The sequence below is a fragment of the Euleptes europaea genome, chromosome 1 (assembly GCF_029931775.1).
Source record: "Euleptes europaea isolate rEulEur1 chromosome 1, rEulEur1.hap1, whole genome shotgun sequence".
Classification (NCBI taxonomy): Eukaryota; Metazoa; Chordata; class Lepidosauria; order Squamata; family Sphaerodactylidae; genus Euleptes; species Euleptes europaea.
In genome coordinates this window covers 123,053,666-123,076,219 of record NC_079312.1, presented here as the reverse complement: position 1 = coordinate 123,076,219, position 22,554 = coordinate 123,053,666, and the positions used below count along the sequence as shown (strand labels likewise).

The 22,554-nt window shown below is 43.2% G+C and overlaps 1 protein-coding gene across 1 annotated transcript in view; it reads right to left on the bottom strand.

Moving 5' to 3' along the window:
- Positions 1-1,181: 1,181 nt before the first annotated feature.
- Positions 1,182-22,554, bottom strand: part of OGFOD3 (2-oxoglutarate and iron dependent oxygenase domain containing 3) — a 43,479-nt gene continuing 22,106 nt past the window's right edge. Inside the window, exons 7-9 of the mRNA XM_056848301.1 lie at positions 18,227-18,380; positions 12,556-12,679; positions 1,182-1,367 (exon numbers count right to left, since the gene is read on the bottom strand). Of these exons, the coding sequence (XP_056704279.1) occupies positions 1,231-1,367; positions 12,556-12,679; positions 18,227-18,380 (415 nt within the window). The 3' untranslated portion in view covers positions 1,182-1,230. The remainder of the gene's footprint in view (positions 1,368-12,555; positions 12,680-18,226; positions 18,381-22,554) is intronic.

Genomic DNA, 22,554 nt, shown 5'->3' with positions numbered 1-22,554 from the left:
AACATATACCCACAGATTGGGTAGCTTATTGCCCTAAAGTCACATAGGGTACTTCAGTATGCAGGGGTTGTTTTTTTCTCAAGTACTGGATATATTTGCAGTTTTGCTTGTTGAAAACTAAGGCACTTATAACTTTTCGATTCTATTATGGAAAATATTGACATTTTATATGCTGCTTTTTATGTCGTTAAAGCAGTAAAGTTAGTTTAGGTTAGACAGGGCAGTAAGTATTGCATATTTCAATTTCCCCCAAAACTTAGTTTGAAGCCCTTTCAGACTTGCCTTGTGAGATGAACACAACAACCAAGTTCATTCTAAAGCAAACCTTAGTATAGCCTGTAACTACTGGGATATGTCAAATCTAAGGTATACGAAACTAGACAAATTGAGTTCAGAATAGGAAAAACAACTTGTTAAAAAGAAACACACAGCCTATAACTATGGCAAGGCAAAGATGCTCAATCAGCATTAAGCAGACTATTCAGTAGTTTTATTTTATTCTGAACAGTCCCTTCCTGTTGAATGATATGAAACCATTTATCAGGTTCACATACAATTGTTTTATTCAAGAGCTGCAGGGAATTCCAGTAGTCAAAGCACGTTTTCTTTTCTCAAGGAGAAAAATATTGTAATAAAGGTTTTTTTAAAAAACAAAAAAACATACATGGGCAACATCCACAATACAATGGCCTCAGGCTTTGTGCAAGCAGTTTGAAATACAAAAATGGGGTTTATGTAAATAATCAAGACTTTACTTGGTTACCCCTACTGTTTTCCGGTATTTAATTGGCATAGGGAAAGAAGGAACATAGATAGGGTGGAGGAAAAAGCATTGGAAGATGATCAGAAAGTGCTCCAATTCTTCTTTATCATATGTTCCTGAGCATTCATTTGTCCACAAAAAAGTAAATTGTGAAATTATATTCTGGAGCAATAATGGAAGGAAATATTTTAAAAGGGACGACTTTAAGCCTCCGCTATTAGCAGGAAGACACTCCATACAGGGCCAGTTCTGCAGTCTCTGAATTCTCCTTAAATTAGAAAGATTGTTTCCTTAAGGCACTGTTTCAACACTTAAGAATGAGCAGAGTGTGTGAAAACAGTTGACACTGACATTAAATAAACATTAAGAAGAGTCAATGTAGTGGAATTTAAATGAGAAGTTAATCTCTTTTTTCCCCCCTTCTGCACAGGGGTTTCGCTTGTCGATCCACCCGGCCACTGGTCCCATTATGTTAAAACTGGATCCCCGATACCATGATCTGGATTGCAGGTGAAGGAAATGGTGATGGCATAGCGGGTGCCCCGGTGGACCTTCTCCACACGATGAAGGTTTTCCGAGCCTGAAGTGAAAAAGGAAACTCGGCCTGTAAGACAAAAAAAAATACAGTCAGGAGGAAAATCCGGTCACATCTGCAGCTCTGAAACCTGAATGCTATCTGGAATTTTGGTGCCCTGCATCTTGAAGACAAAGGAGATGTTACTTAAAGTGCTGCAATATGAAAACTTGGTGCGTGCATATACTTGGTTCTGGGGGACAAAATAATAGGATTCAGCAGTCAGCAAAGAAATTGCCACAGGGTTACACTTCTAGTTACCTGCCCTGCTTTCCAGCTAACAGTATCATTCCTGATAAGCAATTCTGTGCCTTTTCAAGAATGACGTTCTCCAAACCACAGCTGTTAGAAAACAAGATTATTTTCTTCTGCTCTTGAACGCAACAGACGAAAAGGAAATGAATGACATCCTCAGTATAAGCTGGGGGAATAGCATTTGTGAATACTGTCTGTATTCTACATGGGCAAGGATCCTTACCTGGGAAAGTGGGGAAGCGGGCATATTTACTATTCTGTCAAAAGCCTCCATGCCCCAGGAACTGTGTACTGTAAGGTGCCTGAAGCTTGTTTTTTTAAACTGCCCTAGCACACTGCATAACCCTCAATAATGTTCTTGCAGACAACAGTCCCAATACTCTGGAATTGTCCCCTAGTCTTTTGAGCACAACTTCCTAAACAAGAAGGGAGAGGTTACTACCCAGATGATTGCACCACCCTCAACACAAACCAGCCACTGGGTTGACGCACACAGATGCCAGATAAGTAAACTTTCACGGCTATAAAGGGTCTGCCTCTTGAAACCCAGAAGCTTGCTTTGCACTTGAGTCTTTTTACTAGCTTTGTTTAATACACAAACACTAAAAACTGGCCTATAAAAAGGAAAGCTGCCCTAGGTGCGGTGAGCATAATTATATTTATACACCAAATTCTGCCTTCAATGAAAACAGTTCCACGAACAGACAAAAGGAATACCAGAGCACATGCACTTTTATATAAGCAGGCTCTTCTCAGCTGTCCTGTTCTTAAACTGCACTCTATGAATGTTAGCCTGAGAAAACCATGAGATACATATGCTATAGTAGATTCCATTTTTGGTTGCTTTAGCAAAAGTAATCTGTTCCGTCACTACAGCCAGAACTCTGTTCAACGTGTCACCATCTTGACAGTGTCGTGCATTTAACTCCATTAATTCAAGGATTTTCGTTCCATGTGCTATTTTAAAAATCCAGCAATCACAAAATAAAGAGGATGTGTTTGAACTCAAGATGGTATTGTTATTTTGGCTTCGCATAATCAGCTATACAGAACAAATGGTGATAATATAAGTGGAAGCAGAAAACCAATGCTCATTTTAAGAGAATAACAGAGGGTGCCATCTCAATTCCTTGATAAAGACTGTTAATAAAGAGAATGCCATGTGGGTAGATTACAGACTTCTAGTATTTTGTAGACACTTAACACTAGCATAATCATTTGTCCAAATATATCCAGTGCCAAACAGTGAGCAACGCCCAATTTCTTACCTAGAGCTGCTGAACAGCAATTCTCAAGGCTAAGCAAAGAAAATACTGTTCTTTTTCTCTAGATTATGTTTCAGTTTCCCTAAAATGACTGACAAAACACTATGAACTTGGCATTTTGAAATACCAGTTTGGTATTTCAAGCAACAAACCCCAGTTGGCTAAACCATTTGTATTCACACTGGGATTTGATCAAACCAGTTTATAAAAGTACACTTCACTGATGTCTGAATGCAGCCTTGAACTTTATTTTATTTACTTACTTAATTTATATCCAAAATTTCGTGACAAGCCGGTGTAATTTCTGTGGCCAGAATCAGTATTTATAGGCAACACAGATTCTCTATAATAGTTTCAATTGCAGAAACTGAAATTTCTTCTAGGACTTGGCTGTTCTTTGAATGCTTCAGACGACCAATTTTTCATTCCAATGTTTAAACGGTCACAAGTATAATCACTGAGACTTAGCAAAAACGGGTACTACAAGTACAACTCCAAGCTCCTCCCATCACAGTGTAGTAATGGCTAGAGAAGCTACACCTAAGAGTCTTCCTTCTAAAATCTTATCAAAAGACACAGAAACCTGTCCTACAATTTATTTACTTATTACATTTCTACCCCGCTCTCCCCAACCCGAAGATCGGGCTCAGAGTAGCTTACGCAGTCTAAAACACAATAATACAATAACCCATTAAAATACCGTATTGTCCTGCTCATAAGACGACTGGGCGTATAAGACGACCCCCAACTTTTCCAGTTAAAATATAGAGTTTGGGATATACTCCTCCGCAGCCGAGGCCCGCCCCTCATGCGCTCCCCTGCCACCCCCCTTCGCTCGCCTTTTGCACAAGGGCCGGGAGCCGAGCCGGGCCAGGGGGAGGCGGCGCCTGTTCCTGGAAGAGCCCCGCCTGGGGAGTTGGTCACATTCTTGGCCGCCCTGCAAGAGCGGAGCCAGACGCACCAAAGCGCAGACAGGGAGGGAGGGAGGCAGGGAGGGAGGGAGGCAGGGGGGGAGGAGGAGGAGGAGCGCGCAGCCCGCTTGCCCATATTCGCTCAGCCCCGAACCACCCTCAGTCTAGGCTGGAGTGCGGCGCGGCTGCAGTCGCGATGCCAGAGCAGGTGGGCAGGAGCCAGGAGGCGGAGAAGGACGCGGGGAGAGTGGCAGCCCCGGCCAGCCGACCAGCCAGCCGCCTGCCTGCCGCTGCTGCCGGAGCGCGGCTGAGCGCTTCCCTCCGTGCGCCCCGGCGCACCTGGCTCCAACTCCCAGCCGGGCAGAGTGCCCTCGCCGGGCTCGCCTCCCCTCCCTCCTCCGGCGGACATGGACAGAGCGGAGGCGGCTCCCCAGGCAGATTCTCCAGTCCGGCTCGGAAGTTTCAGCACCCGCCCTATAAGACAACACCCGGCGTATAAGACGATCCCCGACTTTTGAGAAGATTTTCCTGGGTTAAAAAGTCGTTGCCAAGAAGTTGAGGTCCCTCAATTTCTTGGATTGTATTATTTCTTTTGGGTTCAGGCCTAGAAGTCTATTAATTCTGTGTTGTTGGGATTTTAGACCAGCAAAATAAGTTTCCTTTTGAAAACTGCTTCTGCAGAGGGAGTAAGCTAAGCCTCAGCTGGTGCTCGTTAAAGCCTTCTCTCCCCTTTCTGGAATGCAAGGCCGTGCATTGCCATAGTAACAAATCGGTCAGCCATCATGACAATGTCCAGGTGCAGGTAGTTCTGTAAGCTTCCTGACCTGAACACCTCTTAGTGAGTCAGCATTTCTGACCAAGTGATTAATTACCAGCTAATTGCTTTTGTTTTCTCAATTGGCTTCTATGAGCTCATCCTTTTGAGAAAACGGATATAAGGACAAACCAGCTTTAAGCAAACGATGCATGCTTTGGGGTACAGCAGGAGAGCTGTGCTGGCTGACACAACCCATTTGATTTTGGCCCTTGAGGGAGAAACTTTGGTCAAGCTGACCTGCTTGGAGAAACCTTTGGACAATCTTTTGAAACTCTTGAATGCTGGAAGCATCTTTGGAACTTGTAACTATAAATCTGATGCAAGAAACCTTTGCCAATCCTTTTGAACTAAAAAGGCTTTTGAATGTATTAGCTAGCTGTGCTAAATAGTTTATTTTCTTCTTGAAACTTCATGACTTTTTCCTTCCTGTAAACCAGCATAACTTGTAAATAAATAATTGTTAGCCTTTAAATGGACTATGTCTTTTGATTTTGGGATTCCAAGCCTAAATTCTAAGTGCCTTGTTTGAGTGTAAAAACCACCTACCAAAAGAACCTAAGACATTTTGGGAGTGTAATCTTTCCCTGGCAGGCCTCTACCTTGCAGGGTAAGCGTTGCACTTAACATTTGAAGCTTGGCAGGGGTTACTCTGGACCCCGTGCCTGGAGGCTTAACTTTTGGTCCAGAGTTGGAGTCAGCTACGGATTAAACTGGGGGTAGAGACCCGGAGTTTAATGTTTTGTCTTTTTGGGAAACTTTTGACTAAACCAAAGCAGCTCCAGCTGGTGGAGGCTGGTTGGAGCTCTTTGACAGTCATCTTATACGCCGGACAATACGGTAGTTTAAAATACAATTTAAAATAGCCCAATAATGCCCCTCAATGGCGCCAAAACAGCCGTTTGCAGGTAATAAAATTTTCCTAATCACACCCTAAGGTGGTATAGAAGGGGTGGTGTTCAGCAGCGGGGAAGGGGGGGAAGGACTAGGGAGGCCAGTAATTATAGTGAGAACCGTCACTGGCCTCAACCATAAGCCCGGTGGAATAGCTCCGTCTTGCAGGCTCTGCGGAACTCCTGAAGGTCCCACAGGGCCCTGATCTCGCTAGGGAGGCTATTCCATCAGGCAGGGGCCAGGGCCGAAAAAGCCCTGGCCCTGGTCAAGGCCAGCCAGATACTCCTTGGGCCAGGGATCACCAGCGAGTTGGTATTACATGAACGTAAGCTTCTCTGGGGAACATACCAGGAGAGGCGGTCCCGTAGATGTATTGCCAATACACATGAGGCTGCCTTATACTGATTCAGACTATTGGTCTGTCTAGCTCAGTATTACCTACTCTGACTGACAACAGCTCTCCTGGGTCTCAGAGGTCATCTACATAACCTAGTACCCAATCTTCTTATAACTGGAGATGCCAGGGATTGAACCTGGGACCTTACCCACGGTACCGAGATACTCTACTACCAAACGACCTCACGGCTAAGAAGCAAAAGACTCATTCCGCCATTAAGCAATAAAGAACCTATTATTTCATAATCCCAAAGTTAAGCAGACTTCATTAACAGTTAAAGAAATGCATCTAGTAATATTTAGTTATTCACAAACAGGGCAGTATAAGCATGCAAGTCTTGCAAGAGGCTATTGTACTTTGGTCATATGAGAAGATAAGACTCACTGGAAGAGACAATAATGATAGGAAGAGTTGAAGACAGCTGGAAAAGAAGAAGATCCAATATGAGATGGATTGACTCAAAGGAAGCCTATTTTGGAAGTCATTAATTCACAGGGTCACCACAAGTCTGAAGCGAACTGAAGGCTCTTAAGCCACATAAGATTCACAAAGATTTTGCAGTCTCAAGACAAGAGGCATCCCCTTTTTCTTCCTGTGGCTGCAAAAGGTTACGGAGGCAGAAATAATAAGAAAAAGATCAGGAGACTTTATTTTCAACACTGGCTGATAAATGTTTACTGAAAATACTATGGTATCATTACCCAGAGACTCCCTGAAGAGATGCCTACTTCAAAGCTTAAGAAAACTACGAGCTTGAAAAAGATCAGATATTAGTCATTATTATTATTTCACTTGCTAGCGAGCAAAGAAGATTATAGGACCTTTGAATAAGGCATGACTGTTGCTTTGTTGAGAGCTTGAAAGGGAAAAAATGCACTGTATTGTATCACAATCCTGCTTCCTAAAGAGAAAGAGAATATCACGGCCTGCTTTGAAAGCAGGGCTTTAGAGAAGGGAAGCTAGCAAAAACCACTTGGTCAGATTTGCAAATACTTTCCTTCCCTCCCATGATAACTAGATCCAATTCAGTCATCACAGTAACTTTATAGAACATCTATTCTATAATGGGATGGCCCTTGTGGTCTCTTCCAACCTTGTGTGATTTTGTATTGTGGGATCCTGCGTGGCAGGGGGTTGGACTGGATGGCCCTTGTGGTCTCTTCCAATCTTGTGTGATTTTGTAATTACTGTATAAAGCCACTGTCATACTCTCCCTCACCAGAGATCCCTAGTGACTGATCACAGAATGACAATTTCCTGGGAAAACAGAGATTACCCAGCAAGTTTTACTCATGTTGTAGGATCTGTAAAGCAATTTACATGGGAGTTTCACCATCACGTATTACGTACTGAGGATTGCCCTATCCTCCGCTTTGGAGCGGTGGACTCTGATCTGAAAAACTGGGTTTGATTCCCCACTCCTCCACATAAGTGGCGGAAGCTAATCTGGTGAACTGGATTTGTTTCCCCCCTCCTCCACATGAAGCCAGCTGGGTAATCTTGGGATAGTCACAGCTCTCTCAGCCCCACCTGCCTCACAGGATGTCTGTTGGGAGGGGAAGGGAAGGTGATTGTAAGCTGGTTTGATTCTTCCTTAAGAGGTAGAGAAAGTTGGCATATAAAAGCCAACTCTTCTTCCATGGATGTCACTAAGGCTTTCTCCCAAGAGAAGGAAGAAATGAGTAAAAGGCCAATCCTGGACTGCTTGGCAAATTTTGCACACTTGAGAGCAGGAATGGGCCTTGCCCAAGCAAAGCAGGAAGAGGTCATTCCTATTTGCAATGGAGGAATTTCTCCCGACAGTTCTGGCACTGTTTAAACAAGGCTATTACTGCCATACAAAGATGAAAATGCAAGAGAGAAAAATAAGGTACTGAAGTACAGCTGAACTGTTTTCTTCAGATCACAGCTAAAGCTAGCAACAAGTGAGAGAAAAAATCTGAACAAGAGTCTCCAGAGAACATGGAGCTGCCAAGAGCGCAACAGTCAGGAGAACAAGAATGCACCCGACTCTTCCCTCAGGGCATGTATAGAGAAGAAAAACTCTTCCGGGGTGGGGGGGGGGAGAGAACAGGGTTGCACTTACCTGTAACTGTTGTTCATAGAGGGGTCTTCAGTGCAGGCACCCGCAGCCTCACATGGGCCACCCTAATCACCCTGCCTTTTGTGAAAACAGCGGAAGGCATAATCTCAAAACAAAGGGGAATGATGCAATTCTGCTACTGGCAGGTTCCACCCCCCAACCCACCCCATCTGCAGAGGGACTCGGTAGGAAGGGCAGAGAGGTCTATGAATAAGGCAGCCGTGCAAAAGGCCTGAATGCAGGCCTTTTCAGGTGCCCTCCTTAACATATAAGAATCACTCAAAATAGTATCCTTTTTCTGCCCCGGGGGAGTACTGAATTGAATACTCTAATTAATGGGAAGACAGGCAACCTTCACTCGCAGGACGGATGAAGACTATCTTGAGTCTGAGCTCACATAGATCTGAAAAGAACTGTAGGAAATCTGAGTGGTGGACAAGACAGTAGACCACAGAATTCTGACTTTCTCTGGGACAGTAAATCACCATAGATGACAGATGAATGAATTGAAAGGATTTTTGACAAGTCCAGTAACCAGACATTTTCAGTAGATGTCAAGGATTGAACCTGGCATCTTCCACATCAAAAATACATGTGCACAGCAATGAGACACCATATTACTTGAAGGGGGGGGGAGAGAAGAGGTGAATTTTAAGGATCCAACAGCAAGCCTGTTACTCCCCATAGAGTGCTGCCCAACTGGACTGAAGAATTCATGGCCTCTCTGTGGAGCCACAATAGCAACCTGTTCCTTTCTTTTCTTCTCTCTCTTTTTAAAAATATATTTTATTAAATTTTTGAGGGTACAGAAAGAGAAAAAATAGGAAGGGGGGGGAAGGATAAAAGAGATATATACATCATTTCCTCTGGCATGACCGCAACCCTCATCATTTCTTTAATTAAACCCTATTTCTCTTCTTGTATAAAGCATTTGCTGATTCCACTAAAGCTACTACATATGTTTCATTGTTTCTCAATTAACTACTGTTATTAATTGTAGATACCATAATTAAACTTTTTCATTTCTAATACTATTTCTACTACTTCAAAACACCCCTTTTGCCATTTAATCTATCATACATGTTACGTTACTTTTAACTTCTAAGTAATCCTGGCACTTTTATCATCTTTCAGTATCTGGTTAATACTATTACATATAATAAAAAAGGACCACGAGAATCTGTCATAAAAAAAGATTGCCATCTTTGTTTATGTTCATCGATCATCTTGTTTTGTTCTCAACACTAATTCCTACCATGGACTAGGGCAGTCTAAAAAGGCTGACCCTGATTAAAGGAACAGATTCGTCACCAACACCACAGGCCTAAGCTGTGAGACACATAGATATCTGAAGAAGTAAATCAGATTGACAAAAGCTCATTTTAAAATAAATGTTAGTGTCAGCAGGCTGTTGTTTTACGATACACCAACTGTCACTGAAGATGTTGAATAGTTTAAATTTATAACAATTTGGCCAATACCCTTCGCGCCCCACGATGGGGTTAAAACGGTGCATCAAGCTCTCTTCAAAGGGGAAAAGGGCTTACTGGCCTGTTGATTAGCAACTGTAACTCCAGCCCTAAATGGCTTCAGACCAGGGTACTTGAAGGATTGTGTCTTCTTATATTGTCCAGCCAGCAAGTTAAGATCTGCCTCATAAGCCAGGGTGAGGCAGGTAGCAACCAGAAACAGGGCTTTTTCAGTAGTGGCACCTTGCTTATGGAATGCCTTCCTGCCCTTTGAGGCTCACCTGGTGCCTGCCTACATTGTTTTCTTTTAGGTGCCAGGCCAAAATGTTTCTGTTCATCCAGGCTCTTGATTAAGGAATTGATCTTAACACTGTTTTAGTCTGGAAACTGTTATTTTAGGCTGTTTTTATGGTCTATGTTTTAAGATGGGCTGGGGCTTTTACATGCTGGATTTTAATTAATATTTTAATGCTTTGTTTTTATTTTGTAAGCCACCTTGGGTAGGTTCCTGAAGAGGTGGCATACTAATGTTCTAAATAAAAAAATGTTAATTTTAAAAGGCATCCCAATAAGCGTAGCTTCTGCCTTAAGTGTTGAAGACCTATCAGAGTTATACATAACCTGAGATTTTGTTGTTGGTTCCCTCTCTTGCAGTAGCTATTTTGTGATTGTGGGCACTCCTGTGCCAGAATTCCAACCTTGCCCACATGTTCAAAAATGTTGGGGACCCTTGGATTATTTCAGTGCAGCATATGAACAAATGAGCCACGCTGTGCATAAAAGTACTTTTGCCATGGCTATATCTTTCTAGAAATAAAACTGATCTTGAAATCTTAAGTATTTTTTCTCCAAAATGATGTCGATTGTATCCATTAAAATGAACATGTGAGCTTTGACTGATACTCAGCTTTGTTGTATTCTATGCAATAAGCATTGCTTTAAATAGTCTCAGTAGAGCTTTTTGATGAGAAACATAGACCATTTATGCCGCTCTCTAGATGCACATTTTCCCCATCTGAATTCTCAAAACTCAAAAATAAGCCCCCCTGCAGAGTTTTGAGAATCTGGAGGGGGAAATGTGCATCTAAAGAGTGGCAAATCCAAGGCAAAACCTCCCATGCATAAATGGCCATGGAGTACCTTTTCTTTCACATCAACACACTAAAGGTCTGTGAGAGTTCCTCTATCCTCCTGTTTAGCATCAGTTGATCAGGGTTACCTTGTTGTAGCAGTTTTCAAGGCACAACTTCCACATCATCATCAAGAATTCACAGAATGATGCAGGTACTTTATAATGATGATGTCTGGTAGTGCTATCCTAAGTGGAGTTGCATCTTTGTGTGACACTGATTAGGATGGCACTGTAAGTCAAACCATGTTTGGCGGGATTAGGCATCATTTTGGGTTTGCATGATTCATGCCGTTCGTCAACTTGTCGAGGTTCCCTCATGGCATGTTTCTGAACCCGTTCCGATTGCAGCATGGCAAAGAATAATAATTTGGCATTTCTGTAATCCCATCTAAGGATTTATTATGAAGAGACTGAATAACTAATTAGAGAGGCACTCCTGAAAGTTTAATACGCTGAAGTGAAAATAGGATTAACCAGGAAAAATAATTATAAAACAATCATAATTACTGACAGAAGCTGCTCTATTTGGCAAAATGTTAAAAGGCTAAAGCTCTAATTACTTCAGCTATACTCACTCCCATTGCGCAGAAAAATTATTTGATTACGTATTTCTTTCTTCCTAGAGGATAGAGAAATTATCATGGTGATCTCTCATTAAGATTTGCACTTCATCTCCCTCCCTGCTGTCTCTTCTTCTCATGTCATTCATCCCTCCCCCTTCAGGTAACATTTGGCATCCTAGTAAGACACTCTATCATCAGAACGGTTCAATCCACCACCAGGAATCAGACTCCTGACTACCTGTTATTGACTGATGTTTAAATCGTGTTACCAGTGGCTGTTAACAAGCTACCTCCCACCTTCACAGTCACCACACCAAGAAAGGTTACATTAACTGTACACAAATAAACTATGCCGATTACCAATGTCTCCTTGGTGCTTAATATACCCTTATGTACACACATGAAGCTGCCTTATACTGAATCAGACTCTTGGACCATCAAGGTCAGTATTGTCTACTCAGACTGGCAGAGGCTCTCGAAAGTCTTTAGTTGCCAAAATGGAATTTAACACACACTATTAACAGAGTTTGCTGGTTGGCTCCGTCCTTGCATTTCAAACTTGTAATTTAAAAAAAATAAAATTATCTTCAGTACTGCACTTGGCAGGTAGACGTAGGCTTTAAGCAGTAAATCATAATGTGTGTGTGTGTGTGTGTGTGTGTGTGTGTGTAAAGTGCCGTCAAGTCGCAACCGACTTATGGCGACACCTTATGGGGTTTTCAAGGCAAGAGACTAACAGAGATGGTTTGCCAGTGCCTTCCTCTGAACAGCAACCCTGGACTTCCTTGGTGGTCTCCCATCCAAATACTAACCAGGGCTGACCCTGTTTAGCTTCTGAGATCTGACGAGATCAGGCTAGCCTGGGCCATCCAGGTCAGGGTGTAAATCATAATACTGAAACCAAACAAAGTTAAGTTAGAGAAATGAAGATTAAAGAGAGGTTGATAGATTTCAATTTACATGGCTAGAAATTATAGTACGGTAGGTCAACCATTTTCTGCTGCCAGTGCCAAACTTCTGTGACAGTTTAAAATCAATTTAAAATGGATGCAAGGTTTACAGGATGGCAGACTTAAAAATTCATACATTCAGCCATCATGGTGTGCGATGTTCTTAGAAATACTCCCCAGAGATATCTCCTGTAACATCTTAAGAAGCTTCTCGCTTGTTACTGCCATCTATATTGCACTAGCAAAAGGTGTGTGATGAATAAAATGATTGGTTCTTACAAAAGATTAGAGATACAACCCCTGTTCTTTCAATAGGCTACTTGCTAACAGAGAAAACGGTGAGGGAAAATCATGTTCAGCACACACAGGCAGAAATACCCCTTACTATTAATCCTGATGTAGCCACAAAAATCACTGCTTTCAGTTCAAGGTACCAAGGATTCCATATGGTGCTACTGCAAATTGTGTAGTGAAGACAGCTCTACCTGCTCGAGGTTCTACAGTCCTATTTGCACCTTCATCCATAAAGACAAATCGTCCTCCACCAAAGTCTTCTGTATAGTCTGATAGGTAAAGCAATGATGTGTAGTCAAAGGAACCATAGGTCACCTAGGAAGAAAAATAGATACAGCATCTACTTTGATAGGAGTTTCTCTGTGTCCCCTCGAGGACAAGTCAATTATGGGGATGTATCAAAGCTCTTCAAAAAGAAAACATATTAAATTTGGTTACTAACATAAGATCAGCTTACCAACTAGTTTTTTTTTTAACCTCAGTACACTGCTAAGAATTCATGTTTGTCTCACAGAGGATAACCCATTCAAGATAAAGGGTGTTAATTTTTATTCAGTTGATCAGATCACCAGATCTAACACCACAGACAAGACCATCTTTCTGGTAACCAGCCAACTAAGCTCAGAAGGCAGAGGTTGAAGGAAATGGCCTCAGGAGATGTTCTTAATAGGCATGTTCATGTGGAAGTACATAGGATAGTTTGGATAGTTTATTTGATAATTAGAGCCTCTTAATCCCCCCTCATCTCAAATGACTGTTATTGCACTTATCTTTTTTACTTTATTGTTGCAGCATCTTTTATTGTTGCAGCATCTTTTATTGTTGCAGCATCAGATTTTTTTCTGCTCAAGGAACATTTACCAATTTCAGCTGAACAAATTCATAACAGCAATTAATACAAGCTTTAATCCTCTATGGAAGACAATCCACTGCACCTCTCCAATACTCTGGTAACCATGTCCTCCAGGGAAGGACTGGATCCAGATTGTTATGCTTAATGGATGGCAAGAGGTGATTTCCACCAATTCTGTCCTCCTGCTGCGGACCCCCAACTTGCCTCTCATGATGTTCCTGAGGGTCCCCTAATGGCAGCATTTCAGCAAGATCAGTGGCCTGGAGCAGGGGGGGAGGAGGCAGGAACATTTTGTCTTATATGAGCAGAAGATTTAGGCCATTTATGCTTAGTAATTAGCAACGCATTTCAGGCTGAAGTGCCCTGCATATATTTTTTTTTAGTTCTTCACGCTGAACCATCATTCCAGAAGTCACCGTGAAGCCAGCGCATATCTGCTTCGCATTTCTTAAGAGTTCCTTTAATGCGACCTTTTTTATTTGCTCTGTCCCGGTGAAGCATCCACTCAAGGAAGCATGAAGAATCACAGCCGCAGGTTAGCTATGCAAACGGCGATTGCTAATGGCTATGCAAATGAAGGAGAAAAGGAGATGGCGAGTGGGGGTGGAATTTGTTTGACTTTTTCCTTTTGAATTGGGACCATGAATAAGCATTTTAAAGGTCGGATTTTTAAAAGGAGCTTTGAGCGAGCATCACAATCGACCCTGTATAAATGGCCTGAGTGTGGATCCAACCCTATGCTTACACAATACCTTATTATTTCAAGTACGGTACTCTGACACATTGATCATTTCACAAAGAAGCAAACAACCTAAAGCTTTCCTTTGAAAGGTTAGAAATCATTTTTTGCTCCTGCATAGGTCACAGTTTCATATGATCTTTTAAATGATGAGAGGATATGATATTTCCAAAAGCCTCAACAAAATGAACACAATTCAAGGTCTTACGATCAAAACTCAGAGTTCTACACTAAAGTGCATTTTTAAAAACTTCCTTCTTATAGATGAAAGATTCATACAAAATCTTGTTTTGGTATTCAACTGTAGAGATCTTTGCTTCTAAAGACACCGTTTCAGGAAAATCATTAGGCTTGAACAGAGAAACTGAGAACATACTAATAAGCCCTAACTGAATTTTAAACAATGGCCATTAACGAATGGGTTACTGGTTAATCTCTCTCTCATCTCACACTATTTTAATCTGGGATCATAAAAGTGAACGCACGTCCGTCTCCCATCCCACACTATGTGCACCACCCGATGCTCCATGCGTTTGGGACATGGGATAATGTGGGATATTCGGGGAGTGCTCCGTAGCTACCGACGTCATTACACCACAGTCATGCGATTGTGCGTGGTTGGCGTCTTCCTTTTTTTCTCCCTCCCCCCCAGAATGATATGCTGGTATACCAAAGCAACTCACTTCAAGACGTTAGTTTTTCTCCTGCCCTCCTGCTCTGCAGCAAAAAGCAGAGCTCTCCGGCCCGCAGCTCCGCTGTCTCCGTTTTTGAGGCGGCAGGAGGCTCGTAAGCTCAGGGCAGGCGCGGATAGAGCGGGGAACGCTGAGTCCGCCGGCCAGCTGAGCGGCGGCTCGGTGGGAGCCGCGAGAGGCGAGCGGACGCTTTGGCCGTCTCGTCAGACTTACCGGCGTCGCCCGCTCGCTTTCCTTGCCGGGGAGGGGCGGTTTTGAGCCACGGAGGAGAGTGAGCCTGTGAGGAAGAGGCGCGGCCTCGGCACGAGGCGTACACGGGGCCTGGTGTCAGCGGGTGGCTGATCTACCGGAGGAGCCCCCTCCTCTCTTTGGCCCTCTAGTTATCCGGTCGCATCTGGCGGGGAATTTCACACACACACACCCTCTTTAGGGCGGCCAGGCACTAATAATAAAAAAAAAATCACTCCCGGTTGCGTTTGGCCAGGTGATTATCACACACACGCACACGCTGGCACGCACGCACACATGCAGCCTTGGGCGGCAAGGACTAATGGAATATCAATCCGGAAGCTCACGCATGACGAAACAACCGGATTTATCTCGATTGTGATCTGTATTTCACGATAAGGCAGGTCTTGGAAAACACGCAAGTAAATCGGGCTCGTGGTAGATTTGATCCGCAGAGCGGGAACAGCGTGCGTGTGACCACTGGAAAACCGCTACATTAGGGGGAGAGAAGCAGACCAAATCGGTCATGCATTAATGGCCAATGAAAAGAAATACCCCCCCACACAAACACTTTCAGCTCTTTCCAAAGACACAGGCAAGATAAAAACACACAACTCCAAATGCAAACTAAACTGAGGGAGCCTCCAACAATTCCACACCCCAGGAGAAAAGATACACCCTATTATACATACAGCCCCTTCCTCCTTTTCCCAATAGCCTGTGTCGGGCAACTGTAGAAAAGATGACCAATTTTGTTACTGGCTCAGTGGGCGGCCATGAAAAAGTCACTCTCCCTTGCCATCTAACCTTCACACAGGATTGCTAGCTATGATGGTCAATATGCTGAAGGGTGTATCTTTTCTCCTGTGGATCCAACCCTATGCTTACACAATACCTTATTATTTCAAGTGCTCTGACACACTGATCATTTCACAGAGAAGCAAACAACATAAAGCTTTCCTTTGAAAGTTTAGACATTTTTGCTCCTGCACAGGTCACAGTAATATACCTACCTCTTGGATTGATGGGGCATTCTGGTCTTATTTTATATTAAAAAAAACCCTTTCAATTGTATGTGTGAGATTATATAAATATTTCCTGCCAACTGAAGGCCACATTTTATGCATCTGAAGCCCCCACTGAAGCCATAGAGATTTGCTTTTTAGCAAACAGGCTTAGAAGAAAAAGAAGAAGAGCTGGTTTTTTATATCCTGATTCTCTCTACCTTTAAGGGGTCTCAAAGCAGTGTACAACCACCTTCCCTTCCTCTCCCCACAACAGACACCTTGTGAGTGGGGCTGAGAGAGTTCAGAGAGAACTGAGACTGGCCCAAGGTCACCCAGCAGGCTTCATGTGTAGGAGTGGGGAATCAAACCCAGTTCTCCACATTCAAGTCTGTCGCTCATGTGGAGGAGAAGCGAATCAAACCCACGTCTCCAAATTAAGAGTCCGATGCTCAATACCACTAAACCACGCTGGCTCTCGCTCACATTATAAGAATCTCGGGACTGTGGCATTCAGCACAGAAAGGGATTTAGTAATATCATTGTGACGATGGCACAGACAGACTTTGGACATAACTTAATTTGACCCCACGGTAACTGTGATCACTATGCTAATGTGATAAAGATTTCAGCTTAATTTCAGCCAAAAGCTGCTTGCCTATGGAGCATAATAAAAACAAATGCCACCCAAACAGCATTACAACATTTCCCTACATGCCAGAAGTCAGCACTTTTCCAGTGCAATGACAAAGTACAATTTTGGCAACCACAGAGAAAAAGAAACAATTTCTTTTAAAGTATTATGAATTTGCCCTGCCAAAGTACCACTACAGATAAACCTGGGATGGATAAGCAGAAGAAAACAGTTCCTCAGCTAAATTAAATGAGGAGACGTATGACAAGCTAAGATTCTGGAACAAACTCCACGCATTAACATCTGCTTACTGGATTATACTGCCACATTATTTTATTTTCTGGAGCAAAAGACAGACAAGTTGGGAAAAACAAGAAAGCTGGGAGAGACGTTTTCTGTCTGGCGTTCCAAAAGAAGAAGAAGACAATGACACAATAACGTTCAGTGGTTACATCAGCCAAAATACAACACGCAGTGAAAAACAACAGTTGTTTGTAGAATTCTGGGGCTAGAACTGCCTATCATGTGCTAAAGCAGTGGCCTTCAACTGTTTCAGATCTGGAGGCCACTTTTAATCCCCTGGGACCTACAGAGCAGTAAGCATGTGACAGAGTCACATAAGAAGAGGAGATCGAGCCTGAGATATGACCTCACCAACATCAAGGTCAGGACCAAAAGAACTGATAGAAAACAAAAGCTACGCACGGGGAGGTGTACAAGTGCAAAACAAAAGCAGGTTGAGAGACCCCATTCCTCACAAAAGCTCTCTGCAACCTTCCCCCCCTACCCTGTTTCACAACACCCCTGACACATCTTTTTACCCACACTTTTAATTAGGGGGTTATCTTACCAGCTTTTTAATGGTCTGCCATATTTTATTGACAGATTGCATGCCGCCTATGTCTAATGGCCAGTGTTTTATAATGTGCTTTTTAATTGTAAGCTAAAGTGAGCAGGACTCTGAAGAGGCAGCATAGAAATATTCTAAATAAACACACACTCACTTCAATAATTTCTTACATCTTTTACTGGAAGTGCATTTATGTCATCCTTGCACAAGCAACACAGTAGCTAAACTAGAGATCTATTATCTTCGAGCTTCTGCTTTGGCCTTGCTTGTTTGTTACTGAAATTAACTTCAGCTATAAAAGTTCGCATATTCCCTGTGTTTCTAGTTTATTATTAAGCACCTGAAACAACCAGGTGCTGTCCAAAACAACCAACCAGCTGAAAAATGTAACAGTTCGCCAAAGGTACATATAGAAATCATCTCAGTCTTAGCACAGTAGGAAACCACTGCTAACCAAAACAAAAATTCAGACATTAATTCAGTAACTGAAATCCATAGGACGTATTGAGCTTACCTGTGTAGATTCCCACTTAAAGAATTATGAAAACCTAACAAAACCATATGAAACAGAAGATTGATGCTGTATTCAATCTGGCCCTTAAGTACTTTGGTTTAATCCCCTTTTAAGCCATCAACACCCTAACTTTTCCATCTGGAAAATGGAATAGTAACAGTCCAATCTTAGGCCCTCTTAACGGGGAACAAGCCCTACTGAGCTCAGGGATTTACTTGAATGCAATAATTACAATAATTATTGTAATGCAATAATTACAGAGCCAGTTCACGAAAATTTAAAAAAGGCACACTGCAGACTAGATTTGAAAACCAGATATTAATTATTTTCTTTAACCATCCCACTTACCTTGTCAATATGTGGGTGCCAGTATTCATCATGAGTTGTCTTGGCTTCTGAGTTGTTTATTCTGGAGAAGAAGGTTGGCTTGGTCAAATACATGGAAGAGGAGCTGATACCAAAAGTGAAAGCTATTTTTTGTTGAATTCGCTGCCTCAATTCACTGCAAAGGAAAAGACAGCACCTTAAGAGACTGGGACCCGGGACCTAATAACATTTCCTCCACATGTGAATAGTGAGGCATGGCTATTTATGTAGCATTTGATAGAAAATAAGTTCTGTGTTGCAGAGGAAGGGCCAAAACAGTGCCTCTTACATAAAGTCACCTAGTGAAATCTGAACTGGAAATTTCCTGGTTCACAGTTAAGCCACTTGCAGTACAATCCTACACACACTTTCCTGGGTGTAGGACCCACTGAATAGATCTGAGTAGCATTCTGAATATACATGCTTAGGATGCCACAGTTAACCAGTGATCCACTATGTAGTACTGCCCATGGGGGTCATGGTGGCAGGCACGTTTCCTAGTGCCCACTTGGGTCTTTCTCAAAGCAAAGAACCAGTCTTGGCTTCCCTCTGTCTCAATGGAGCAGGAGGGGCTTCAGATTTGGGTCTGCAAAAAGCATCCATCTGATATCTGCTGTAGCCCCATCATAGGAAGATTCTCAGTATAGGGATCTCAACGTTTTGTAACCACCACCCCATGGCAACTATTTTGTAATGGCACAGAGTAAAAAATCCCAGAAGTGACCATAGTCTCAACAAGTTTGAGGAACCCCACTTTACACTAGTAATGCTGTATTTCCTACCACTGTAGTTTTCCTGTCTTATCTTTTTTTGTTAATGTTTCCAGCACAACGCATGCTTGCTGCGCATCAAGCAACCTTTCTTTTTACCTAACAGTGGGATATGACATGTTTTAAAAAGGTGTCCCTGATGGAGGCAGTTAATTCAATTGGAAGCCCCTCTCCCAAGATAATCCTGCAGTAGTTGACCCACATTTCACAATCGTGGGATGTTTGTGGATCACTATGTACCTACAGGAATCAGAACTCCATCCTCTTGAAGTTCTGATCGCGGTCACTCACTCACCTTACCATGAAAACCAAAGCAAAGGAACAGCCAATTTACAATCCTCTGTAGCTTTGGAAGAACCACTTGAATGTATTAAACACATTTCAGTGAAAATAAGCTTACAGAAATGTAGCTTTGGAGCAAAGTCAGCAGTGGAGCACAGTAAAACAGTTTATAACTGGATTATAAACATCTCTCCACAAGTGTATGTTTGTTTGTTTGGTCCATTTGGTTTAATTTAGTTTGCATCTCTGACAAAGATACTTATGGGGTATGTGACAACTACAGTTTTTATATGATAGTTTTCTGTAATTAAGTCATGTTTTCGAGATCCCACAGTATAACAGTTTTAAAGCAGGAACTTCCCTATATAAATTCACTATAAGGCAGAAAGAACCAGCCAACTAGTCAGACTCTGGCATTGGACAGGAGTCCGAGACTGTCTCCTCCTCCACGGTTCCTTTAGTGCAGCTTGTCCAGGGGGAAGAACCCCAGATGACAGCAAGACGGGGGAGGGTTACTGCACTCTCTTCCCTCTCCCTGGTTGCCTGAGGTGAAGTTTGTCTTTTCCTCCCCGGCTCTTCCAGGGTGCACCTTTTAAAAGCCTGCCTGGGGTTGGGACAACTCTGGCCTTACCCACCCCCTTTATCCTATGGGAGTGGCAGGTCCTAGGCCCAATGGGCAGCTGCCTGCCTGGTTTCCTATTTCCCTTGCCCCATCTCCTTCAGAAGCCTTATAAGGCTTCTCTTTTGCTCCCTGCTGGCCTAAGGAGGTCACTGTAGCCTTTTCCCTGTCCCACCCTCATAAAGAAGCCTTCCTGGCTCCCATAACAGCTGAAGAACGGGCCATCACTTGTGGTGGGTTCTGCTGCTCCTCTGCCACCCTTGTTGCCTCGTGCGTCTGTTGCTGGCACTTGGGGGGTTGGCTGCTGGCTGGCCAGCCCCTGGCCCAGCATCTCTGGGCATCATGGCAAGCTGGGAAGCTGCTTCTGCAGCATCAGGTTGGGGTTCTGCAGTCCTCCCAGGACAGCTCCTTTGGAATGGCCTGGAGGCCTCTCCTCAGAGATAATTGCGGGAGGTCTGAACACCGGACAATATTAAACTCCCTGAGTATCTTAGACTTTACCCTTAGTTCAACTTCTGGCCAAATAAAACTTTACTACTCATCTGAGACATTTAGTAACACAACTGATAGAACCACAGGCTTTAAAAAACGGGAAGAGAAAGCAACAGCCTTTACCTTCATTTATTTTAAACAAGCAGCCATAAACAACTATGAATGGGTATTATTAATCTCTCTTCCTTCTCACGCTGCTGAACAGCAGCAAACATAGCTTTGACCCTTGCTCCCCCAACTAATCAACAATTCCTGAAATTGAATCCAAAGCCTGCCCTTAATGTGTTCAAATGCAGTAGTCCAATATGGCCTACTACATTCAAGAACCTATACCTCTGCTTGTGTGTGCTTCTCTCTGGACAGCATAGAGGCGCTCCTCCAATGCAGGGTGTGTTCCTTGCGAGCTAGGCACTTTGGCACTGCTCAAGACATGGGTCTAGTGCAAGTGGAAGTACCTAAGGCCAGAAGAAGCAAGTTCTTGCGCAGAGGATTGCCTCTGCTTAACCGGGAGAGAAGGATGTGCAGAGCAAAGGTATAGCATTTCAGAGGCAAGGAAAATTAGTGATAGCATATCATACTGTAAAAACTAGCTCTAGCTTATACCATTAAAACTAGCTTCTCTCCTGATGAGAACTGATAAGTTGCCTTGGATCTTTTGAACACATGAAGCTGCCTTATACTGAATCAGACCTTCGGTCCATCAAAGTCAGTATTGTCTACTCTGACCAGCAGTGGGTCTCCAGGGTCTCAAGCAGAGGTCTTTCACATCACGTACGTACCTAGTCCCTTTATTGGAGATGCTGGGGATTGAACCTGGGACCTTCTGCATGCCAAGCAGATGCTTTACCAGAGCCACAGTGGTAATTCAGGACTTACTGATCTCTCACTTTGGGAACAGGAACAAGGTGCCTGGCTGTCTGGTCAGTTTGCTTTGCATGAATTTTCTGTGAGGGCATTTTTTGTTTTAACCACACTTGGTCCCTGTTGTACATGTACAGCAAAGTATTTTTCCTCTTTCTCTTGGTTTGTGTTGCATCACATCTTGATAGTCATCAAGGCTAATCATCAGAAACATTTTGAAAATAGAGCAAGGTTCTGGAGATACCAGCTCTGCCTTCTGCAACATCCGCGTGAAGATGGTCTTCTGCAAAGCTGCACAGGCTGGTCAGAAGCCAAGAAGGAGGGAGGCAACTGTGAGGAAGAGGGCACAGCGAGGTTTCCTGCAGGGCGCTGAAACCTACAGTATCACCCAAACTTTCCCCTTGCAAAAGTCCTATGGACGCTGGCAGAGTTTCACAGTCTCTGTGGTTACTCTTTCCCCCTACAGTAATGCTGCATCAGGAATGCCTCTGTACTCATAAGAACATAAGAAAAGCCATGCTGGATCAGACCAAGGCCCCTCAAGTCCAGCAGTCTGTTCACACAGTGGCCAACCAGGTGCCTCTAGGAAGCCCACAATCAAGATGACATGCAGCAGCCTCCTGCCTGTGTTCCACAGCACCTAATGTAATTGGCATGCTCCACACTTAGCAAGCTGTTAAGCAAACACAGACAACACATCTGAGACTTTATTTCATGTTCATATACTGTGAAAAGCCCCAGTCCCCATCACCCCTCATTCACTGTCTCAAAACCCATGCTCAGCATACACAGAAGCATCTTTGACAGGCCCACTTTTCAATTTGCAGAGAAGTTTATACAGCAAGGTGGTTCTCCATTGTTTCCCAAATTTTCCTGCCAGCTGAAAAATATGCCGTTCATTGGGAAGGAAAGTTCTTTAACCCAAGCAAATCAGTTTAAGAGTCTAGTCTATTTTTTTGCCAAGAAGCTTTGCGTGTCATTCTTGCTCAACAGGCATGATTTACACACATGCCATCTATTTCACAGAAATCAACCCAACTGCTCAAGTAGACAAGAATGCTCTTTTCTGCTGGTCCCCTGGGCTGTCATCTGAGACCATCCAATGAGAAATCCTTCCAGAATTTATATCATGGTCTAGGCAACAGCCAAAATGTCTTGCATTCTATGAATAATAATGCAGACACTACTTCATGCTAACCTGTGTTCTGAAATACAGACAGTGTAATCCAGTGTAGAGATACTCCAGCCTTAGCCCACTGAAAAGAATGGGTTTCGACTGGAATAAC